At 43.3% G+C, this 24,807-nt stretch overlaps 1 protein-coding gene and 1 pseudogene across 2 annotated transcripts in view; both read left to right on the top strand.

Annotated features, from left to right (window-relative positions):
- The first annotated feature begins 10,814 nt into the window (after nucleotides 1–10,814).
- LOC309961772 (5-hydroxytryptamine receptor 3C-like) overlaps nucleotides 10,815–24,807 on the top strand; it is a 29,511-nt pseudogene continuing 15,518 nt past the window's right edge. The window contains exons 1-4 of the transcript in view: nucleotides 10,815–10,862; nucleotides 11,954–12,173; nucleotides 12,544–12,588; nucleotides 13,050–13,159. The product of the transcript in view is annotated as a 5-hydroxytryptamine receptor 3C-like (transcript). The remainder of the gene's footprint in view (nucleotides 10,863–11,953; nucleotides 12,174–12,543; nucleotides 12,589–13,049; nucleotides 13,160–24,807) is intronic.
- Nucleotides 13,420–15,678, top strand: LOC309962524 (5-hydroxytryptamine receptor 3C-like; the record flags this gene model as incomplete). Its single annotated transcript, XM_082840397.1, is given in 8 exon segments — nucleotides 13,420–13,579; nucleotides 13,764–13,924; nucleotides 14,721–14,918; nucleotides 14,920–14,929; nucleotides 15,115–15,193; nucleotides 15,195–15,274; nucleotides 15,277–15,318; nucleotides 15,449–15,678. Coding segments are annotated over 8 exon segments (960 nt in total).

Genomic DNA, 24,807 nt, shown 5'->3' with positions numbered 1-24,807 from the left:
AACAGTTAAGGAAAGATCACTAGCTAGACTTTTTAGGGATACCTTTTGTAGTTCTCTCTTTTCTTCTTTCTGTTCTCCCTTAAAGTTGTTTAAAAGTCTTTTTTAAAATGCTAACTTGCTCCAACTATTAAGAGAGGGAAAAGGAAAGGTATTTTTATTTTTGAGTCAGAGCTGAACGATGGCACTAGCAGAATATTCGAAGTGGGAGAACCCAGAGAGGTGCTCAGCGCAGAGGCCACTTGGTCAGCTCCCTTTTTTTTTTTTTTTTAAACCAAAACTCTCTTTCCACTGATAAAAGTGTAGACGTTCTCCTGCACGATGATGCAGTCGAAACTGCATGGGGGGAGGGGGCTGCACAGGATTACAAGGACTGTAAGTAGCCAGACTGGTGTTTCCAAATTGCCTTCATTACAACATTCCTTAGGTTTCCAACACCTCAGGAATCTGGTTCCAAGCCCTGCAGCTACACAAAAAGACCTGAAGCTACAAGGATATGTATTTACCACCCCCTTGATATCCACTTGCTGTGCCCCAGCCTTCTGCACATTTCACTTACTCACGCTGGAGACCCCAGAATGACCTATTCATCTTCTTCAAAACCTCCTGAAACTTTGCCAGTCTTTGCTGTGCCCATCTGCCTCCTGCCTCCCCACGTCCGTGCAGAAACCAAACGACCCCTATGTTTTAAATACAAAGCACCATGCAGCTCTGTGTGGCGGAAGGGGACAGGGCACTAATGACAGTCAAGAGATCTAGATTCCATTCCGGACTCTGCCAAGTGTTTGCTGTGCGTGCTTCTGTCACGAACCTCCCTCTACCCATTCGCCAAAACGAGAGGTTGTCTTCTGAGGTCGCTGGCAGCTCAGTCTCCTCTGTGGGGATTGAGCGGGGGTGCCCCAAGCCGCCTCCCTACAACCTTGAGGATGGGGGCTTCTCTCAGGCCAGCTTCGCCTGGGATGCCGGGGCCCTAGGGCGTTCCCGCGGCCAGTTCGGGCCCGCAGAGGCGATAGCTACCCACACCCACGGGCCGCGGGCGCAGCACCCCCTGGTGGCGTTAGCCGGGAATGTGGTCGGCAACCCCGACCACTCATCCCACCCTACCTGCCTTCCGACGCCAGGACCTCACCACCTCACCACCAGCCCTCAGGGGTCAAGTCCCGAGGAGGAGGCGGCGGCGGGAGACTAGAGGGAAGCCTGGCCCCGTTTCTCAGGTCTCCGGCTTCCCCCGACCTGCTTGCATCCTCGATCGCAGTCCCCCACCTCCGAACGAAACACACGGGAGATAGTCCCCGCGACAACCCGAGGGAGAAGGAAGGGGTACGGCGATTGCCGCTACCTACCAGTGCCCCAGCTCCAAAACGACCGCGTCGCCCACTCGACCACGCTCCCGAGCATCAGCCCCGGAGCAAAACAAGCCTTTATAGCGGCATTGGCCGCCAGACTGCGCAGGCGTGCTGCACAAAGAATTCCCAAGACTGAAGGGAATTGTAGTCCCCCTTCCAGGAGCCCGAGGCTCGATTCGCGGCAAAGAACTATATTTCCCAGAAGCATCGTAGAAGCCCTGGAGGAGGTGCAAGTCGCTCCTCCCTTCCACCGCGCTGCAGGCTCTGCACCATCCTTCCCAGAGGTTCTGTGATCCTGTCTGGAACCTTCTCTGAGGCCCTGTGTTCCAGTGGGTGGCCGGGAGGGTTGACAGTAGCCCTCTGTGGGCGGGGAGCACAGTCAGTGTTTGTAGGCAGGGCGGTCACGGCGGTGCTTGGCCGTTTATGCACCGGAAAGCACTGTGAAGGTCATCATAGCCTCTATGTCCTCTCAACCAGCCAGCCCCAAATCTTATGTGTGGCCCTTCACGTTTTACTACTGCTTGCTCACGACTCTGCGCTATCACCTTTCTCCTTTTAATCCCACTGCCCATCACATAATGTTATAATGCCTGGTTTCTAGCAAATAAAGGCCAGGATCACAGTTTTTAGAGTGGCAAGAGCCTTAGAAATGGCATGCCAATTCACCCCTTTCTTTTTATAAAAGAAACTGAGGTTTCCAAAGCGACTGATCACTTTATTTCTCTTGGTGTTTCATCTGTATCTTCAACATGATCATAACATAAATAACTACTGTGTTGAGTGCCTACCTGTTCTGTATCTGGTGCTTTACACGCTTATTTTTTAAAGTCTCCATATCAACCCTATGTATAGGTATTATGATTATCCATTCCAAAGATTTAAAAAAAAAAAAAGTAAGGAAAGTGACTTCTACCTTTATACAACTAGCTAGTATGAAACACAAATGGAGGGAATTCCCTGGCGGTCCAGTAGTTAAGTCTCTGCGCTTTCACAGCCGAGAGCGCAGGTTCAATACCTGGTCAGGGAACTGAGAACAGAGATTCCACAAGCCCCAGGGCACAGCCAAAAAAAAAAAGCATACCAATGTACCATAAAGCTGAAGTAATTAATACAGTGTTCTTACACAAGGATGGATTACTACACCAATGCAATAAAGAGCCTAGAAACAGACTCATTCATACATGTAAACTTGATCTGTAACAGAGAAAACATTAGAAATCAGTAGAGGAAGAAAGAAGGTTCTATGAATAGCGCTGGAACCACTGGTTATACATATTTTTTAAAACTCAGGAATTACTACTTCATACCACACAGAAAAATCAATTTCACGTAGATTAAAGGCCTAACTGTGAAAGGGAAAACTTTCAAACATTTAGAAGAAAATGTGAAATATCTATGTGAACTTAGGAGTAGAAAAGAACTTCTTAAACAAGATACAGCAACAAATTAATAAAGGAAAGTTTGATAAATTTGTACTATATTAAAATTTAAACTTCTATATAAGATGCCATAGAGTACAAAGATAAACCACAAATTATAACTGACAAAGTTTTTAATACAGAATATACAGATAATTTCTACAACTCAATAAGAAATGGTAAATAACTTAATAGGAAAATTGGCAAATGACGTGAACAGACAGTTCACAAAAAAGAAAACTCAAGCAGCCACTCAAAGATGAAAAGACACCCAGGGAGATTAGCTCAAGATGGTGAAGTAGAAGGACATGAGCTCACCCTTTCTTACATAAACACCAGAATCACAACCAACTGCTGAACAGCCATAGACAAAAAAAAGCTGGAACCTACCAAAAAAGATACTCTACATCCAAAGGCAAAGAAGCAGCCACAGCAAGGTGGTAGGAGGGGCGAAATCGCGATAAAATCAAATCCCATACCCGTCAGGTGGGTGACCCACAAACTGAAAAACAATTATACCACAGAAGTTCTCCCACTGGAGTGAAAGTTCTGAGCCCCACGTCAGGCTTCTCAGCCTGGGGGTCTGGCGACGGGAGGAGGAGCCCCCAGAGAATTTAGCTTTGAAGGCCAGCGTGGTTTTTTTTTAAATAAATTTGTATTTTTATTTTATTTATTTTTGGCTACATCAGGTCTTCCTTGCTGCGCTCAGGTTTTCTCTAGTTGCAGCGAGCAGGGGCTACTCTTTGTTGTGGTGCGCAGGCTTCTCACTGCGGTGGCTTCTCTTGTTGCGGAACGTGGGCTCTAGGCACGCGGGCTTCAGTAGTTGCGGCTCGCGGGGTCTAGAGCTCAGGCTTAGTAGTCGTGGCGCACAGGCTTAGTTGCTCCCCGGCACGTGGGATCTTCCCGGACCAGGGCTCGAACCCGTGTCCCCTGAATTGGCAGGTGGATTCTTAACCACTGCACTACCAGGGAAGCCCCACATGTGTGTTTAAAAATGTAGAGCCAGGGGCTTCCCTGGTGGCGCAGTGGTTGAGAGTCTGCCTGCCGATGGAGGGGACGCAGGTTCGTGACCCGGTCTGGGAAGATCCCACATGCCACGGAGCGGCTAGGCCCGTGAGCCATGGCGGCTGAGCCTGTGCGTCCGGAGCCTGTGCTCCGCAACGGGAGAGGCTACAACAGTGAGAGGCCCGCATACAGCAAAAAAAAAAGAAAAGAAAAAAAAAAATGTAAAGCCAGGCTTGGGCATGATCAACAACAAATCTGAGGTGTAATTACTTCTGGTGTTGGAAGGAGGAGAATAAGATCAGAGAAGGATATACAAAGGGCTTCAACTGTTTCTGTAATATTTTCTTTCTTTAAGAAACGACTTTGGGCTTCCCTGGGAAGATCCCACATGCCGGGGAGCAACTAAGCCTGTGTGCCACGACTACAGAGCCTGCGCTCTAGAGCCCACGAGCCACAACTACTGAGCCCACATGCCACAACTACTGAAGCCCGTGCTCCTAGAGCCCGTGCTCTGCAACAAGAGAAGCCACCGCGATGAGAAGCCCGCACGCCATAACAAAGAGTAGCCCCCACTCGCTGCAACTAGAGAAAACCCGCAAGCAGCAACGAAGACCCAACACAGCCAAAAATAAATAAAATAAATAAATTTTTTAAAAAAACAGATACACACTACAATATATAAAATAAACAACAAGGACCTACTATATAGCACAGGCACCTATATTCAATATCTTGTAATAACCTATAATGGAAAAGAATCTGAAAAGGAACACATATATATATTATATATATTATATGCATATATATATATTATATATATATATAGCTGAATCACTTTGCTGTACACCAGAAACTAACACAACATTGTAAATCAACTATACATCAATTTGTAAAAATGACTTATAAATGTTAAAATTTAAAAAAGCTTGGCAGTGGGTACACAGGTGCTTCTAAAATCATTTGCTGTATTTTTGGGTAGCCTTTAAGGATTTCATAATAAAAAAGTTTTAGTATCATAGAAACAAACCATTTCTCCTCTCAGTGGGGATATGTTCAATTTAACAGAAAAATCTTGAGGATTTATATAGATATAGATATAGGTATAGATATATAGATATATATCTACTGAGAATTCCTTAAGCACCTCTGGCCATCTGGTGGGATAAGAAAAACCTTTTTCAGTACACCTCAAGCCACCTTTCCAAGGCATACTGGTACTTCCAACCATGCTTCAAACATTGTGGTATCCAAAAGCTGCATATCTGATACCTTCATATAAAATAAAAATCTTCAAAAATCTCCCTGAATACTTCAAAAATAGGTTTTTAAAAAATGAATGAGCACTATACAACCCTGGTTCAACATCTCAATACACTATGGTACTACCTCGGCCTGTCCAAGAATAGCCTGGGCCAAAGACTTAACTTATTTACATGGTATTAATTGCAAAGCATCCCCTCCTTGAAGTGTATTTATGTTGTGAAGTGTTTTGGGGCAGAGGCTGATATTCTCCAACCTTCAGGCAAGGGGCTAGAGAATCTATGTTGCAATGCAGAATTGTTAAATATATTTATGTTGTGTAAGGTACTCAATATATTCATTTATTCAATATTTGATAGAGATACAATGGAGCTAAAACAGACAAGTTTCCTGCCCTCATGGGGTTTAGAGTCCTGGATAAACATTAATCCAAATTTAAACTATAATTGATATGTACCAGAAAAGAAAGGTTAGTTTTACATCTGAAGAATAGTAGGAGTTAGAGAGGTGAAGATGGTGGAAGTGAGCAGAGGAGAGAGCTCTCCAAGCAGAGGGAACAACAAAGGCCGGGTGGTGGGAGAAGGAAGGGAAGGTCTCCAAAGGTAGATCATGTTATAGGTCTTTAGAGTAAGAGCAAAAACCAACCATTGCAAGGTTTTAAAAGGTGAATGGGTTAAGCGTTGAGAAATCAAATTTACATTTTGAAAACTTCCCTGAGGCTGGCAGACTGGAGAAAGAATTAAAGACAGCTAGAATGGAAGAGAAGAGTCAAGCTAGGAGTGACTATCCTCATCCAGGATGGTGGCTTGGACTAGAACTGTGGTGGAAAAGATGGAGAGAAGTAGGCGGACTCATGAGAAATTTAAGACGTCAAATGGACAAACGTTGATGGATTAGATACTGTGGGATGAGAAAGAGAGGTGTCATGGGTAACAGCTTGGTTTCTGGTTGCAGAACTGGATGGACGGTGGTCCCGTTCATTGATATAAGAAATGCTCTACTCCAGCAGCCCCCCGACACCCTCCTCTACCCAGCTTGTCAGGAGCTAATGTCAAGTGTGATCACCCCCCATCTGCTGTGGCACTCCTGAATTCTTCTGCCAGTTATAAAAACAAAACTTCACTTTTGCAGATCAATTTTGCAATGAAAGTCATTTTCATGGAATAAGACTTTTAAAAAAATTAGTTAATAAATGGAATCTTTTATTTAACATCATGGTAACAATATAGTGCAACAGAATAATGCACCTCTTTAATGGTCTCAGGCAAATTAAGAAAGAAGAGAAGAGGATTTAAGATGTAAACAATGCTGAATAAAAGCCAAATAATATCATAGCATGTTATAGAGACAAAGGTTTCACAGAATTTTTAATAGAGAACTGCATGGGAGAAGCTGAGTGTTCACAGAGTACACAGTGGTATAGGCATGTTATGATAAGTCATATCACATATTCACCTTATGAAGGAAAGAATTACACACTCCCCACCTTTGCAGTAATAACCTCCTAAGTTCATTAGCAGTAGCAGTGGTAGTTAGAATGAAATGAAGAATTGCTTTTTAAAAAATGTTTACGAACTATTATATTTTGATGCACTATCAAATTGGCTCAACAAAATAACAGATAGGTGTTCCAAAAAACTAGCTCTGTATTATAAAGAGGGAAAAAATGACATCAATTATCTAATTTTAATAAAACAATATTATGCACTACATTAAATTAGTGTTGTGTTGATTCTGTAGTCTTGTATGTAATAATTTGTAAATTTATTTTAATTTTATAGTGGTATGAGAACTATAAAGGGTATAAGGACTTTATACACGGTTTTATGAATATACAGATTTAAGTAATATTATAATATAAATGATTTAGGTCAACATCAGGGGTTTAGGATAATTGTTTCCCTTAAAAGAGGTCTGAGACTTATTCAAGTTTGGGAAACACTGGGCTATGAAATTAAACCAAACTTTAGCTTGGTATACAAGACCTGTGATCTGGACCCACGTTATACCACAGCTTCATTTCCTGTCACTCTCCTACTCAAATATGAGGTCCTGATAACACTGTAATTTCCATGTTTTTACTCTAGCTGTTCCCTCCACCCAGAACAATCATCTAAATCTACTCAGCTCAAATAACAAGCATCACAATTAATAGACAGGCCTTGGAATTTTACTCCTCCCAAAATGACACTTAAGCAAACAAAAGAATGCAGTATGTCTTAACATCTCTAATGGTAAAATGTGCATGAGGGATTTTCCCACATTGTGAAGTATCGACTGGGTACCTGTCAGGTCACAGACAAGAGGCAACAGGGTCCCACTAAGCCAGAGAAGACAGAACCAACAGTCCAGCCAAGATGGAGGCTTCTCACTAAACAGGCCTAGACAAATTGGAAGAGTGGTCGCTCCCAGTCATCCCCCAAAGCTTCTCAGGTGTGTTGCTTTATAAACATGGGATTTTGATCAGAAGAAGAGATAAACAACTTTGGTCTACACTGGTGATAACCTTTCTGGCATGAATATCAGTCCAGGAAAATGTAAAACTGATGCAGGCTGTGTGTATTTTTCACTCAAAATAATTCACTTATTGAATTCCATGAGGAAAAACTATATACTGTTAAAACACAAATTATATACGTTATCGATTGCAAGACCACCAATGAGAAAAATCAACATTGCCCGTCTACTAAAATGTTACTGTCTGAGCATATTTGAGAGGTAACAATACCAGAGAATGTTTTTAAATTCTCATCTTAAAATTAGATCTAGGTGGATAACATATGGCCAGCAGCTGGTAAGCCATTGATCTAAAGGAAAAGAAAGAAAAAAAAGCTTCCTCCTTGAGGCAGTCTAAGTTTATATTGCTCAGGGATTCAGAAACAGCTTGAAATTGGTATCTATTTACCTTTTATTTGTTTGTGGGTTCTTACAGTTCTAATCAAAATTCAGATTTAAAATATCTAAAGAAAAAGCCCTTATCTCGTTTATTTTTTAAATTTCTTTTTTTAAAATTTATTTATTTACTTATTATTTTTGGCTGCGTTGTGTCTTCGTTGCTGTGCACGGGTTTTCTCTAGTTGCAGCGAGCGGAGGCTACTCTTTGTTGCAGTGCGCAGGCTTCTCATTGCAGTGGCTTCTCGTTGTGGAGCACCAGCTCTAGACGCGCGGGCTTCAGTAGCTGTGGCTCGTGGGCTCTATAGCGCAGGCTCAGTAGTTGTGGCGCACAGGCTTGGTTGCTCCGCGGCATGTGGGATCTTCCTGGACCAGGGCTCGAACCCCTGTCCCCTACATTGGCAGGCAGATTCTTAACCACAGCGCCTCCAGGGAAGCCATATTTTTTAAATTTCTTGATTTATTTATGTATATGCTGCAGCATTCTATGTTCTCTCTGTAGCAAGTCTAAGACAAATTTTTCAAGTTTTCTTTCTTCTAGATTTACGCTATTTACCTAAAGCAGTGTTTCACAAAAATATCCGTGGAGTACTAGTCCTGCAAGATATTCTGAGAAAAAGGAATGTCCAAAAGTCAACTACATTTGGGAAATTATATACATGATATTCAAATCACATTAGCATTTTTTTAAAATACTCTGAGAAATCCTACAGTAATAAAACCTGTTTCTCCTTGTTTAATTCAGCATTTCTCAGACTTATTTGAACTTGAACAATGAAAAAAAGTTTTTCAGAAAAGCATTGAACGGGCTTTCCTGGTGGCGCAGTGGTTAAGAATCCTCCTGCCAATGCAGGGGACACGGGTTCGAGCCCTGGTCTGGGAAGATCCCACATGCTGCAGAGCAACTAAGCCCATGTACCGCAACTCCTGAGCCTGCGCTCTAGAGCCCACGAGCCACAACTACTGAAGCGCATGCACCTAGAGCCCATGCTCTGCAACAAGAGAATCCACTGCAATGAGAAGCCTGCACACTGCAACAAAGAGTAGCCCCCACTCACCGCAACTAGAGAAAGCCCGCACGCAGCAACGAAGACAAAACACAGCTAAAATTTAAAATAAATAAATTTAAAAAAGAAAAGCATTGAACATCCTGTAGAACTAGTGTTCTGCAGAAAATGTTTTGAGAAATGCTGATCCAGAGGAATCTTTTAAAAAAGAAAAAATAAATAAACTTCCTGAAGGGGGAAGGATTCTCAAAAGATGAAGAGTGGTGCTAAGGAGAGTGGAGGGAGGGTCCTTATCAGTATGCAGCTGAGTGAAGCTGAGAGAAAACACTTTTCTGCTCATGAGAACTGGGGTTAATTCAGTCTACTCAGACGTTCTAAGTCCAGAAGATTCCATTCAGGCTGAAGCAACCTGAACAACCTTGACAGAGTGAGGATAACAATAACAACTACTCTTACTGCCACTTTTAATGTTATTGCTGCTCCAATTCATAAGCTGCTTAGGATGGGATAGGCAACGTACAAATATTATCTCAAACCACATAAAACTCCTGCATGACAGGTTTTATCCTCTCAATCTTAAAGAGGAGGAAACTGAGGCAGAGAGCGGGTGACACGACTCTAACAGAAACAGGATTTGGCCTTAGACCTTTCTTCCTGTCTCATACCAACTAGTCTGAAAAGCTTCTTCACTGAAGCAACCTCTCCCTTGGTTTTCCTAGCCACTGATGACACTCCCTGGGGCCTTCCCTCACAGAAATCATTCTAGAATAAAACAGGTTAAACAACTGATGACTTTGGCCCACTTTCCCATATGTCTGGTTTCCACCAGGAACCAAATATGTGCACATTCTAAATCTGACAAGACCCGTGATCACCTAGGCATGGCATGGTATTTTGAAATTACTTCCTAAGGCCCTTTAAGAATCAAACAAGAAAATTAATCTTAACACTCAAAGGCAAACTTAAACACCAACCAAGGCCAAGCAGGTAACGTAAATGAGGGGAGCTGGTCAGGAATAAGACAATATGGGTGACAGAAACTGTGATGATCTAGAGAGAAATATTCTCCATCCAAAGGGCGTAACCACTTCTTAGCTTTGGCAGAAAGCATTGCTGTCAAGCAGAAATGTGAGCCCAGTACTGCTTGATCTTATCTTTCAAACAAAGCCAGAAACAGTTTTTACATGAAATCTCCCTATTTTTAAAATGTTGACAACTAACTAATTTCCTAAAAACACTAGCAGGGCCAAAAACAACATGAATTTGCAGGCTGATTGGTCATGACCTCATAAAGCAACTTCTACTGAAAAACTCTGTGATCTCCCCTCCACCCCACCCCCTCCTCCAGTATACCTGGGTCCAAATTGCTTTTGACACACGCAAAAAAATCAAAAGTTAAGACTTGCCAGTACAGAAGTCATATTTAAAACCTCAGAGTCTGAAGTTGATTATATAAAAGGAGACACCCTCCTGCAATTATGTTGAAAGATGGCAGCAGGGTTAAAGTAAGTACGTGTGCCACTTGAAGGCAATAGAGTCATTTTGTGCCTTTCCTATGGTCCATTATATGCCAGAGTGACTCTAAAGTATGAGGAAGCCATTAGCACTGCTCCAGTGACCAAATATTTTTTCTTCCTCCTCTCCAAACTGATTTGTCAGATTACTTTTGGAGACCAGGTTCAGGTCTAGTTAGGGCATGGGGTGGGGTAGTCCTCCATGATATTCTGTTGTCACTGGGGGTGCTCACTAGAGAGATGGCTAACGCTACCTGATACCTGAATTATTCAAAGCTAAGGCTTGAGGTGTGGCCTATGGTCTTTTAAGGTCAACATTATCACTAAGTCCCCAGAGAAGAGCCAAGCAGAGGAAGATGGAAAGAGGTTGGCTCCATGGGGAAGGATTCCCCCTCTTCCTCATTCTCCACCTGCTGCTTCAAGGTAAGATGGGACAAGAGTAAGAGAAGAGCATCCACATAACTTCTGGGAAACAGAGAAACCAGGCTAATTTTTATTTCTAGACAGTCAATGACTGGGTGTTCATTTTGGTAAAAATGGAAACTCATGACACTGACAGCTTTGTAGCTCTTTCTAGGGTCCTAAACAGTTAGTTGACGCCTCTCTTAATCTATTTCTCCACTCCCCATACATCTATGGGCCTCTTCCCTTTCCCCATGTCATTCTCTTTCCAGAGAATGGTTTTTCCCATGGTTTCTGCGTATCGACTGACATTGAGAAGAAGAAAATTCTTTCTCAGTTCCCTTAAGCAAATGAAAAGAAAGATGCCAAGGGGAAGGAGGTAGAAGAGAAGATCTGTTGTGAAAGAGGGAAACTTTTTCAGCACAATTTTCCCAGTCTAGAGTAATTTCTTGTTCATTATTGAGAATAAGCAATGAAGGATAGGACAACAGCAGAGACAGATAAGAACAGACTCGACCAGAAGATGTTACCAAATACATTCTCTGTTTCTGCCCCAAAGTATGACAAGAAAAGGTGTGGGTATAAGATGGGTATCAAGGAACTCTTTTTAAGATAGTCTCAGTGGTGATGAGTCCTGAGTTTTAGAAGATAACAATTACAGCACAAAGCAAGGACACAATATATACCATTAAACTGAGTTCCTTCTTTAAGGAGTTCCTTCCTTAAGGTCCCACAGATTGCTCACTACCTACCTGATTATTTCTCTCATCATTAATTCATGACCATCTATGCCCTGTTCATATAGTGAGGAGGAGAGCTGTGATTGCAAAATCCGTCACTGACATTCTCCCAAATGGCTCAAGGACAAAGGTTTGTGGTGAGATTGTTAAGAACACAACAGGACACTAAAAAGTGGTGGTCAGGACTGAATTTGCATACACATTTAGACAAGTTTTGTGTAGACAGAGAGACAATGGAATTGAGGATGGAGCGCTGACTCGGCTCACCTCATCAACTTCCACCATTTGCCTACCAGCCCAGCCCAAGCTCCCTGGTCCAGGAAGGAGGAGTCCGGACATTTCTCCCATGACCCCTGTTGTCTCTCTGTGCAGAAACACTTCCCAGACCCCAGTGCTGGCACTCCTTTCACAGTCTCTGCTCTCTACAGGAAGAGGAGACAATTTCACCATCACTTGCTCAGGATTCGACCAGCATGGGGTGGATCCCGCTGCCTTCCAAGCAGTGTTTGACAGAAAGGCCTTCCGTCCAGTCAACTTCAGCATCCCCACTCATGTCCACATCTCCTTCACCCTGTCTGCCATCCTGGAAGTAGTAAGTCCTGACCCAACTCTGTAATGGTCTAGTGAGCAGTGGGCTCCCTGACTGGATTTTGTAAAATTAAAAGCTCATTCTATGGGGTAGGGAGGAATGACAGGGAATGCGACAATGACATCACTGCAGGTAAAAGCTCTCCCTTTTTGGGAATACGCCACAAGAAACATGATCCCAATGGACTCTCATACTGGTGCTTTCACTTGCATTTCTCATGTACCCTGGATTATATGACCTACCATTTTTAGTGGCTTATGAAAATTTTTGTAATTGCCACACAGAACAGCCTTGGAAATGAGTAAAAGGTGGGTGGTGGCACTGGACCTGACTTCATAAAATTAATGATCCTGGATGAAAATTGTTTTTCCAGGATACACATCTTTAACTGATGACATCATTCCTGTGGCTAAATGTGGTGAGATAGACTCCGTTTCCCCTTTGTTATGACACCTCTCTTTTTCCACTCCAAGGTCCAACTTCACAGATTAAAATGGATAAAGCTGAGAATACCGACAAATTAGACAAATTCATACAGAACCAGCCAATCATGAAAACATAAAACTTCCTGATTATTCTGCCACTTTAAGGAGGGCAGAGATGGGGCTCAGGGAGCAAGTGGCATAAACCAAGGTCATGGAAACCAATATTTAAGTGGCTCCAACACAGGGAACCCAAAGCCAAGCTCAAGGTCTCCCTTGAGACCACTGAGGGGGAAGTGGAAGCAAGTAACACTTAGTGACATCGTAACAGCTGTCACCAGAGAGAGGGTGGGAGAGTAAAGAAATGAGTAAAAAAAGGAATGCAAAGTGCAAGAGACAGAGGAAGACTAAGACCAGTTTTCACCCCCTGTTTGTCCCACACCATGGTTTCCTCTAGATCTGGTACAATCCATTCCTTAGGTGGAACCCAGTGGAACGTGGGGGCATCAGGAAGCTGAGCGTGGCAACTGAGAACCTGTGGCTTGCAGATATCTTTATCAAGGAGTTGTGAGTATCGGGGCTGAAAAAAGCCAGAAGGAGACCATATCTCCAGGGAAGAGCATGAGTAACCAACAGGGGCCACACAAAGACTCACCTTAGAAAGGAGCAGTGCCTGAAACCCCCAAAACATGGCAATAGGTGGAAGGGGGAGGTCAGATGAGTGGGGCTGGAGCACAGGAATGGGTGACCTGAGAGAGGAAGAAGGCCAAGTCTGATGGGGAACCCACAGCACTCACCTCCCTGTCCTTCTCACACACAGCCTGGGTATGGATCAGACCCCTCCAGGTCTCATGGCTTATGTCAACAGTGATGATCACATCAAATACAGTAAACCAACGCAGGTGACCAGCATCTGCAACCTGGACATCTACTTCCCCTTTGATGAACAGAACTGCACCCTCACCTCCAGCTCTTTCATCTACACAGGTGAGTGAGGCTCACATGTTGAGAGCTAGAGAAAGGGTTTGGGAAGAAGAGGATAGGAAGCTGGGAACAGTGAGGGAATCTCACCGAAAGGGGCATGAAAGCTAAGTGGTAAGGAATCCAACAGTCTGGGCAAAGGGGTTGGGAGCGCTGGGGGGAAGCTGAGTTGCCTGGATCTCCTTTGTAGTGCAGAACATGGTGTTGGGCATGGAGGAGGACGTGCAGGAGATTTTGAAAACATCACAGAACGTCGTTTGGAGCAAGGGGGAACGGGTACTTCAGGCTAGCCACCAAAGAATGATGAAGATGCCTGTGGGCACCAATGAGTATGACCAAATCATCTTCTATGTGAGCTCAGGGGCCTTGGATGAGATCTTCTCCTTAGATACATAGCTTATGTCCTCCACCAGGATGTAAGCTCTCCCACGAGAAAATAAGCTCCCCAGGGACAGAAATTGTTATCACTTTTTTCACTGATAAATCTCCAGTACCTAATACAGTACCTGGCACTCAGTAAATATTGATTGAATGGATCCTCCCCGAGGAAGAAACAAAGCTCCCATGGCAGTGATTTATAGTGAGCATGACCCTCCGCCCCCTGCCAGGGCTATCAGAACTTTTTGGAGGGCAGGAATTTTTATATTTATTTTTTAAAAGAGGTGGTGGAAAAGTTATGAAACACTGTCTTAGGGATATTATGATTCCAAATCCTGGTGACTCCCAAATGTCTGCTCTGTCTTGTTTTCCCTCCCCCTGGTTTTAAATGTCCACCAGCAAAGTCACTAGAGATTAGACCTTGATGAGGAAAGCAAGCAGAAATACAACGCACACAATACCTGAGAATCTGGTCCCTCAATTCTGCTAAGAGCACATTGGTAGTAATAAAAATTTAGGTGGAGAAAGTTGAACTTTGGGTCAAGAAGGAATGAGATACATTTCAATGGTAAGCAGCATGGTAGAATCAAACCATGGAAAGGCAGTGTAGTGATTGCGATGGCTTTGCTGGAGAGGCAGGAATGAGAAAGGGACTTGAGGTGATGTTTCCTTACTAGAAAGTAAGGAGTAAATCTCAACTCTTGCTTTTAACTGGCTTGGCAGCCTCCCAGGCTTCTCCTCAGTTGCCTCCCTCTCCCCTCCCTACCAGGTGGCCATCAGGCGCAGGCCCAGCCTCTACGTCATAAGCCTCCTGGTGCCCAGGAGTTTTCTGATAGCCATCGACGCCCTCAGCTTCTACCTGCCGGCAGAAAGTGAGAACCGCGCCCCATTCAAGATGACACTCCTGCTGGGCTACAACGTCTTCCTGCTCATGACGTTGAATGACTTACTCCCTGCCAGTGGCACCCCCTCTCATCAGTATGGTCCCTCCCACTTTCCGGGGAAGCAAAGGCAGCAGGGGACATGGTGGGAGGCAGGTAGCAGGAGAACCGCTGCCTCTCCACTTAAGGAGGGAATGGATTCTGAGGAAAGATAGGATTTGGGGGAAAAAAATTGTAGTGAGGAATCTGCCCAGATTTATTTATAGTTTGCTTTGCCTTCAGGTGTCTATTTTGCCCTGTGTCTGTCACTGATGGTGGTCCGCCTGCTGGAGACCATCTTCATCACCTACCTGCTGCATCTGGCCACCACCCAGGCCTCGCTGGCTCCGTTCCCTGCTTCTACACTGCACCAGCCCAAGGAAACGCTGCCCCGCTGCACCCCAGAAGGGAACACGGGCCTGGGCCTCAGCCCTGCCCACCTGCCTGGTGAGGGAAATCAGCACGGCCCACGCGTCCTCTCCCATCACCTCCCCTTCTCTGCTCCCGCCTCCTTCCTGCCCCCACAGCCCCCCAGCTGATCTTGGCAGCCCATAGCTGAGTCTCTGTCTCTCCGTAGGTGTGAAGGAGCCCGTGGAGTTGGTGGGGAAGGCGCCAGGTCCCAGGGAGGCAGAGCTAAATGGGTGCCCTGGGTCAGCGAGGGCCCAGCAGGAGGACGAGGCTCAGAAGCAGCAGTCGGTCAGCCTGTGGATGCAGTTCAGCCACATGATGGACACTCTGCTCTTCAGCCTCTACCTGCTCTTCCTGGCCCCCTCCATCGTCACGGTCATCATCCTCTGGAACACCTAGGCAGATGCCCACCTGCAAGCTCCAGGCAAGAGCTTCTCTTGCCTCCAGGAACCAGCCGGGCTCTCATTCCTGTCCAAATCCCACCTTACAGCCCTGGCAACCACCTTGTTTTCAACCCAGCCCTTCTGTTCAGTTTCAGACCAGATCTGAATGGTCTCCTAAGCTCTCCTGAGTCAGGTCCTTGCTCCTGCACGCCATCAGCTCCCCTCAGCCCTCCCACGAATCCTGCCTGCCTGGTTCCTCAGGATTCAGGTTCTTGGAATACTTCCTTGATCGAATCTCCTCCAATAAACCCCTTTGCAGAAAGCACTGGCTCTTCTCTGCAGTATATTATAGTTTCAAAACCCTTGAGGTTGAGAGTCTTCTTGCAGAAACTTCTCATTACCAAAGTAAGGATTTTCTTGTTTGTTTGTTTGTTTGTTTTTTAAGTCTATTAGGCAACATGTGAAAGTGGGGAGAGGGGAGAGAAGAGGCCAAACTCTATTACAAGGAATTATAATGAAATAGGGATTAACCTCCTAAATCCAGTTATCCCAGATTTAAGCTTCAGAAATTAATAATGTGCCAGAACCAGGCATCTCTTGTTTAAAGAGTGAAGCCTTTTGTCACAGCCTGACATATGACTCATTCATCATTAAACACTTAGAGTGTTAACATAATCCCGAATTCTGCTAACTGTCTGTGTTGCAATTAGAGTTGATCCGTCCCTAATCATGCTAAGAAAAGAACACTGGGTCAAGGAGAGCACGTTTGAAAATGGCATCTGCTTTACTTGGGAGTAACACAAATGCCTCCATATGAACTGGAAAATCCCCCTTCCTGGCACTTGCCTTATCATTTTGAAAGTCTTTGTCTCTTGGCCCATTATTTCCAATAGCTTCTTGGGGGAAGTGGAGACCCCACTGTATCACTGTACACCAGAGCTGGGGCATGCTTTGCTGGACACCAGGTTCAGAAAAGCACAGATTCGAGAGCAACTTAATTACAACTTGAACACAATCTTTCATTTTTAGCAACCATTTATTTTCCTTTCTTTAGTTTATTCTACTACTGTCTATCTGAAGCCTAAATTTCCCAGGTTATAACAGGCTAGGAGTAAAAAGAAAGTCACAATATTGTTCACTAAAGTATATTTCCTTGGTTCCTCCTCTCCACTGCTCTTCCTCAAACTCCTCTGGCTTCCTCTGGTCACTGGTGGCAAGGTCACCAAAGGGTGGCAAGGCTGCCAATGTCCACTAGAAGTGCTGCTGCTGGTGGTGTGGGCCTGAGGTCCCATCCCAATGTTCGCTGCAGGAGCTTCTGCCCTCTCGGAGCCCAGGCCGCTGGAAGGCTGAACCCACAGTGCAGATGTTCCCACTGGATGCTGAGTCACCAGGACCAGCTGGAACTTGCTCTTTCCTTGCAGTCCCCTTCTGCTGGGACTCAGGCAGAAGTCCATGGGAATCCGGGCATACTGGGGCAGAAATACACTGCTATACTCTGAATGGCTCCTTTCGCTCAGGCTCCTGGTCTTCCAATTAAACTTGTGCCCCGTAATTCTCCTTTTTTTCTGCTTTTTTTTTTTTTTTTTTAATTTCAGGAAGGTCTTTGGCTCTTCGGTTTCTAGAACCTTGTCAAACACTCCCTTCACCATCACCAGCCCTCCAGGCATGTCAAAGATCTAGCTAAGCTTAAATCAGGAGCCCTGACATTCACCTAAATAAATGAGCATGTCTGTTATTATTTTGGATATCTGTTATTATTTTGGCAGTTCCTCAACTCACAGCTTTCTACAAAGTGGGCCTTTAGAAAGGACACAGTATAGGTATACTAATAACCAACAATTTATTTAGTTATTAATATGTGACAGGCACTTTTCTAAGTGCTTTATATGAATAAGCACACTTAATCCTTATGGTAACCCTATGAAGCAGGAACTACAGATCCACACCTACCTTGGAGCCAAATGCGGAATTTTTCAGATTTTAAAAAGGTAACAATCATGCATGTACTATATGTTACTAACACCCCAAGTCAGCTATGGAGTAGCACCCTCTAATCAAACACAATTAATATTTCTGCAGTGAAATCTATGAATATTCACACTCGGTAGCAAAAATGAAACTACAGACAGACTCACAACTGTTCACGTCAGGCTTTGCCACGAAATAACTTATGAAAAATAATTTGGTTTTCAAAGCCCTTTAGGTTATAAAACTGTGGTTTTGTATTATTATCCCCATTTTATATATTCAAATAAATGAAATAAATGAGAAAATGAAGCACAGAGAAGTGCAGTGATGGCCAGTGAGCTGTCTCCCAAGTTTCCACAGCTAGTCAGGTGACAGAGCTGCAGTTTGAACCGAGGAAGCTGGCTCAAGACACGGGACTCAGCCTCTGCCACACGACCCTCCAGACTGAGGATGAAACCAGACAGGTTCTCCAGGAGTCCCGTGTTGAGACATCAATCCACTTCAAGTCTTTTTTTTTTTTAATATTTATTTATTTATTTATTTGGCTGCACCGGGTTGTGGCATGCGGGATCTTCATTGCGGCGTGCAGGATCTTAGTTGAGGCATGCAGGATCTTTAGTTGCGGCATGTGGACTCTTCAGTTGCGGCATGTGGGATCTAGTTCCCTGACCAGGGATTGAACCCGGGCCCCCTGTATTGGGAGCACGGAGTCGGCCACTGAACCACCAGGGAAGCCCCCACTTCAAGTCTTCATCGGCTAACACTATAGGAGAATTAAAACAGGAAGCACAAGTCTCTGACCAGGGTCCCTAAGACAAACTTTCTTTTCAATTTCCTTTTACTCCCTCCCTCAGTTTTTTCTACTCCTCACCCCTCCTGCCCACCCTCATCATAAGTCATAACACCCAAGTCCACTACCTGTACTTTCTCCACTGCTTTCTGGAGTATATATTTCCCCAAATCTGATCTGGGCAATCCCTCTTTCCTTTGTATTCTCTATGGATTTAGCTTTTTGCTGCTGATATCTATTGCCAGATACTTTAGGATGTTCCACTCCTATGCCCTATCCTGAGACAGTCACCTCACCTGGAGACTCATCCTTGACTTTGCTGAGTAGCTCACTTACCCAGATTTCAAGAGGTTCTAAAATTATGTGAGGTCCATTTGCATCATTTTGTTCGTTCTTTCCACCGATCATCACGGTACATATTTCTCTACTTATTTTCTTCACATTTTTTCCATTACATAGCTTTATGTTTTATTTGAATAGTAAATATGCACTTTATCTTTTTTGACATATGGATTAAGATACTAAATCTCCTTTCAGTAAAAGAAGGCATGATAAAATTATAGTGATTTTATTTTTCCACAATCAAAATCTGAACATGTGATCTTAACACACACTGGATAATCATACAGAATCAGAGAGCTCCCAGAAAAGTAACAAATGTGGTAGCTGTCTTTCTATTCCATCTATAACAGAATCATACGATAAGCACACTTTGTGCTAATGACTTTCCTCTTGTTAGGTGGCAAAGCTTTGAAAGGGATTTGCAAGGTAATTTATGACCTCTTTAGGAAAATCTGCTGACAGGCAACTGGTCCAGCCTGGGCCATCTTGCATTTGATGGCCTGTTTCTGCCAACAGCTCCTCACCGCCCACTCATCTGCACTGCTACCCTTTGGTTCTTGCACACATTTTTGTTCACTTTCTTTTTCTCTAAACCATTATAAGCAGTACTTCTCCACATTCTCTACATATTTTTTTGGTTCCATATTAACACAGCATTAAAGTGTATTATCTCATTATTGTCTTTGCCTCTCTCTCCTCTTCCTGAAGACCGATTCTAGGATATGAAGTCACGGAATTCATTTCAAGGCTATCCTTTTCCTCCTCTCCAGTTTATGATTCTCCCTTTGATAAACTCTCTTATTTAATCATCGATTGGCACTGGTCCTTCTATATAGCAGGGAAAAAACTAGCATAGTAGAGAGACTTTGGGATCTGGCAGCCCTAATTTGATTCCATTGCTTGTACAAGTGGCTTAACCTTACAAGTTTAAATGTCTTCATTTATGAAATGGAGCCAATAACACAGATTAAATTGTTATTTATTTATTTATTTATTTTTGGCTGCGTTGGGTCTTCGTTGCTGCACGCAGGCTTTCTCTAGTTGCGGCAAGTGGGGGCTACTCTTCGTTGCGGTGCTCAGGCTTCTCACTGCAGTGGCTTCTCTTGTTTCAGAGCATGGACTCTGGGCATGCGGGCTTCAGTAGTTGTGTCACAAGGGCTCAGTAGTTGTGGCTCACAGGCTCTAGAGTGCAGGCTCAATAGTTGTGGCGCACAGGCTTAGTTGCTCCGCGGCATGTGAAATCTTCCCGGACCAGGGCTCGAACCCGTGTCCCCTGCATTAGCAGGTGGGTTCTTAACCACTGCACCACCAGGGAAGTCCCAGATTAAATTATTTTTAAAACATGGATTTAAAAAACCATTTATAGGCTTATAGAAACTAGAAAGGCCAATGTGATACTATAGAGAGCATTTTTTCATCATGCAGACTGACACCTAGAGTGCAAAATCGACATCTAGGTGGGAGGCACTAGACATAAAGAATTACAGACTTTCTAGCACAACCCCCTCATTTTTTAGATGAGAAGAATGAAGTGGAGAAAAGTGAAGTGATAAGTATGGGGTTGTCACACTTCAAGAGAATTCAAGCCCGTTAAAGTGGCAGACACAGCTGAGTGGTTGTCTTGGTCTCTTTTCCCAGGTGCCTCTGAGGAGTCCCAGGACCCTCCCTCTTTCTGTTCCAGGCACCATAGCCAACCTGACTTCAGCTAGTGACTCACCCTGCAGTTTGGATGTTTTGGCTGCCTCCATGCTCCTGGATCCTTAGCCCTGGCCAATGCCCTCTGTATGTGATTGCCACCCATCAGGGCTGCAAAAGAACGGCCTTCACTTACCCTCCCTCCTCTACCAGCTAATTCTGCCCTTGCAGGTTACAGCTATATTCCCAAATCTGATCCCTCAGGATACCAGACGAATGGGGCCACCAGAGGGCCATGTAGTGTGATCCCCTTTGGAATATAAGCTAAGGTGAAAGGTGCTGGTATCTCACTTGCAAAACTACAGCTCCTGTCCCTACTGTTTACCTTTGGAGCCAAACGTTGTCTAGGCCAAAGGATTTCATTTGTGGAAACCTAGGGGCCTAATAATCTAGTCCACAAGACTCCCCAGCTATAGAGTAATGAAAAGAGCAAGGAAAGAACAATGGAACTAGAGTGGCCTGGGTTTGAATCTAGATTCTACCAATATCCACCTGGATGGTCACTGAGCAAGATTTAGATTTTTTTCACCTCTCTATACCTCAGTTTTCTAATCTGTAAAATTGGGAGTAATAGTGCTGACCTCTCAAAGCAGTTGTGAGGATATGAACACTGTACGTAAAGTACATAACACAGTATAGAGCACATGGCACAAACTCAATAAATGGTAGCAAAGCAATCTACAGGTTCAATGCAATCCTTATCAAATTACCAATGACATTTTTCACAGAACTAGAACAAGAATTTTACAATTTGGATGGAAACACAAAAGACCCCAAATAGCCAAAGCAATCTTGAAGAAGAAAAACGGAGCTGGAGGAATCAGGCTCCCTGACTTCAGACTATACTACAAAGCTACAGTAATCAAATGTATGTATGGTAATGGCACAAAAAAAATTTAGATCAATGGAACAGGATAGAAAGCCCAGAGATAAACCCATGCACATAAGGTCACCTTATCTTTGACAAAGGAGGCAAGAATATACAACGGAGAAAAGACAGCCTCTTCAATAAGTGGTGCTGGGAAAACTGGAAAGCTACATGTAAAAGAATGAAGTTAGAATACTCCCTAACACCATACACAAAAATAAACTCAAAATGGATTAAAGACCTAAATGTAAGCCCAGACACTATAAAACTCTTAGAGGAAAACATAGGAAGAACACTCTTTGACATAAATCACAGCAAGATCTTTTTTGACCCACCTCCTAGAGTAATGGAAATAAAAACAAAAATAAACAAATGGGACCCAATGAAACTTAAAAGCTTTTGCAAAGCAAAGGAAACTACAAACAAGACGAAAAGACAACCCTCAGAACAGGAGAAAATATTTGCAAATGAATCAACGGAAAAAGGATTAATATCCAAAATATATAAACAGCTCATGCAGCTCAATATTAAAAAAAAAAAAAAAACCCAATCCAAAAATGGGCAAAAGACCTAAATAGACATTTCTCCAAAGAAAACATACAGATGGCCAAGAGCACATGAAAAGCTGCTCAACATCACTAATTATTACAGAAATGCAAATCAAAACTACAAAGAGGTATCACCTCACACCAGGTGGAATGGGTATCATCAGAAAATCTACAAACAACAAATGCTGGAGAGGGTGTGGAGAAAAGGGAACCCTCTTGCACTGTTGGTGGGAATGTAAATTGATACAGCCACTATGGAGAACAGTATGGTGGTTCCTTAAAAAACTAAAAATAGAACTACCATATGACCCAGCAATCCCACTGCTGCCCATATGCCCTGAGAAAACCATAATTCAAAAAGAGACATGTACCCCAATGTTCATTGCAGCACTATTTACAATAGCCAGGACATGGAAGCAACCTAAATGTCCATCAACAGATGAATGGATAAAGAAGGTGTGTCACATATATACAGTGGAATATTAGCCATAAAAAGGAACAAAACTGAGTTTTTTGTAGTGAGGTGGATGGACCCAGAGTCTGTCATACAGAGTGAAGAAGTAAGTCAGAAAGAGTAAAACAAATACCGTATGCTAACACATATATACGGAATCTAAAAACGCAGTACTGATGAACCCAGTGGCAGGGCAGGAATAAAGACGCAGACGTAGAGAACGGATTTGAGGTCACGGGGGGTGGGGGGGAAGGGGAAGCTGGGATGAAGTGAGAGAGTAGCATTGACATATATACACTACCAAATGTAAAATGGATAGCTAGTGGGAAGCAGCTGCACAGCACAGGGAGATCAGCTCGGTGCTTTGTGACCACCTAGAGGGGTGGGATAGGGAGGGTGGGAGGGAGGCTCAAGAGGGAGGGGATACGGGGATATATGTATACATATAGCTGATTCACTTTGTTATACAGCAGAAACTAACACAACATTGTAAAGCAATTATACTCCAATAAAGATGTGAAAAAAAATAATGAATAAAAGCAATAAAGAAAAATAAATAAATAAATGGTAGCTCCAGTTAGGCCATTCTGAGCATGGTCTTCACTGGAAACTTAGAGGGGACAGTCAGAAATAAAAGGCTAGGCCCTGGCTCCAGCTCTCTGGAGGCTGCTGCGCCTCTGCCAAACCCCAGCTCCACCAAACTGCACCCAAGGTGGAGGCCCACACCTCAGCCACGCCAGAGGAACAGCAGGTAACTTCTCTGATATGGCCTCAGGACTCCCATGAGGATCCCAATCACCTTTCTTACATCTGCAATGGTGCCTTCATCTCTCTCCCCATCCATGGTAAACTGACAGGCCAGATATTTAACTAAAATTTATTGAGCATCTTTTCATGCCTTCTGGGCATCTGTATATCTTCTCTGGAACAATGTCTATTCAGGTCTTCCGTCCATTTTTAATTGGGTTGTCTGGTTTTTTTGATATTGAGTTGTATGTGTTGTTTATATATTTTGGATATTAAACCCTTATCGCTAATCATCAGAGAAATGCAGATCAAAACCACAACGAAATATCACCTCCCACTGTCAGAAGGGCTATCATCAAAAAGTCTACAAATAACAGATGTTGGTGAGGATATAGAGAAAAGGGAATACTAGTACACCGTTGGTGGGAATGTAAATTGGTGCAGCCACTATGGAAAACAGTATGGAGATTCCTCAAAAAATTAAGAATATAAAAAAAAAATTAAGAATAGAACTACCGTATGATCCAGAAATTCTACTCCTGGGTATATATCAGAAGAAAATGAAAACATTAATTTGAAATGATTCATGAACCCAACGTTCACTGCAGCATTACTTACAATAGCCAAGACATGGAAGCAACCTAAGTGTCTATCAGCAGAGGAATGGATAAAGAAGATGGGAGATAGATATAAAGATATAGATATAGAGGTATGACGAATACGACTATAATACTATATATAATATATATGTAATGGAATACTAGTCAGCCACAAAAAAGAATGAAATTCTGCCATTTGCAACAACATGGATGGACCTAGAGGGTATTATATTTAGTGAAATAAGTCAGACAAAGACAAATATTGTATGTTATCATTTACATGTGAAATCTAAAAAAACAAACAAATGAATGTAACAAAACAGAAACAGACTCACAGATATAGAGAACAAACTAGTGGTTACCAGTGGGGAGAGGGAAGTGGGGAGGGGTAAGATAGGGATAGGGGATTAAGAGGTATAAACTATTATGTATAAAATAAATAAGCTACAAGGATGTATTGTACAGCACAGGAAATATAGCCAATATTTTATAGTGTTTTAAATGGAGTATAATCTATCAAAATATTTAATTACTATGTTGTACACCTGAAACTAATATTGTAAATCAACTACATTTCAATTGAAAAGCATTTATTGACTACTTACTGCTGTATGCCACACACTGGGGGACCAAAAAAAAAAAAATGTTTCCATCTCTCCCTGAAATTACAGAGCAGGAGGAGAGACACACATGTAAAGAGATGTTTCCAGTGTAAGGGTCACAACAGCATTCAGTAGCACATACACAAGTGTGCATGTGTGTGTGTGTGTTTGTATAAGAGACAGAAAGAGAGGAGAGAGAGAGAGATTGAGGAAGGCTTCACAGAAGACTAGATGCTTGAGTTGAGCTGAATCTTTAAGAATTTATTAGTGGGACAAGAGATCAATGGTAGAATGTGTATTTTAGGTGGAGGGAATGTGGAGAAATAAAATCACATACTGGATATTGAGGTGCTACTTAGTATGTAGTGTTTCTCCCTGTGTAGTCCAAGATCCACGTGCATTAGAATCAGCTGTGGATCTAGTTTAAAATGTAAATTCCTGAGCACTGTTGCCTGCAATTCTGATTTGGGGCTAAGATTCAGATTTAGGGCCAGAGTGGTGAGGGTAAGGCACATTAGGTAATTCTGATACA

This window comes from Leucopleurus acutus, assembly GCF_964270905.1.
Source record: "Leucopleurus acutus genome assembly, chromosome: 5".
Classification (NCBI taxonomy): domain Eukaryota; kingdom Metazoa; phylum Chordata; class Mammalia; order Artiodactyla; family Delphinidae; genus Leucopleurus; species Leucopleurus acutus.
This window is presented reverse-complemented; position numbering and strand designations above follow the sequence as displayed.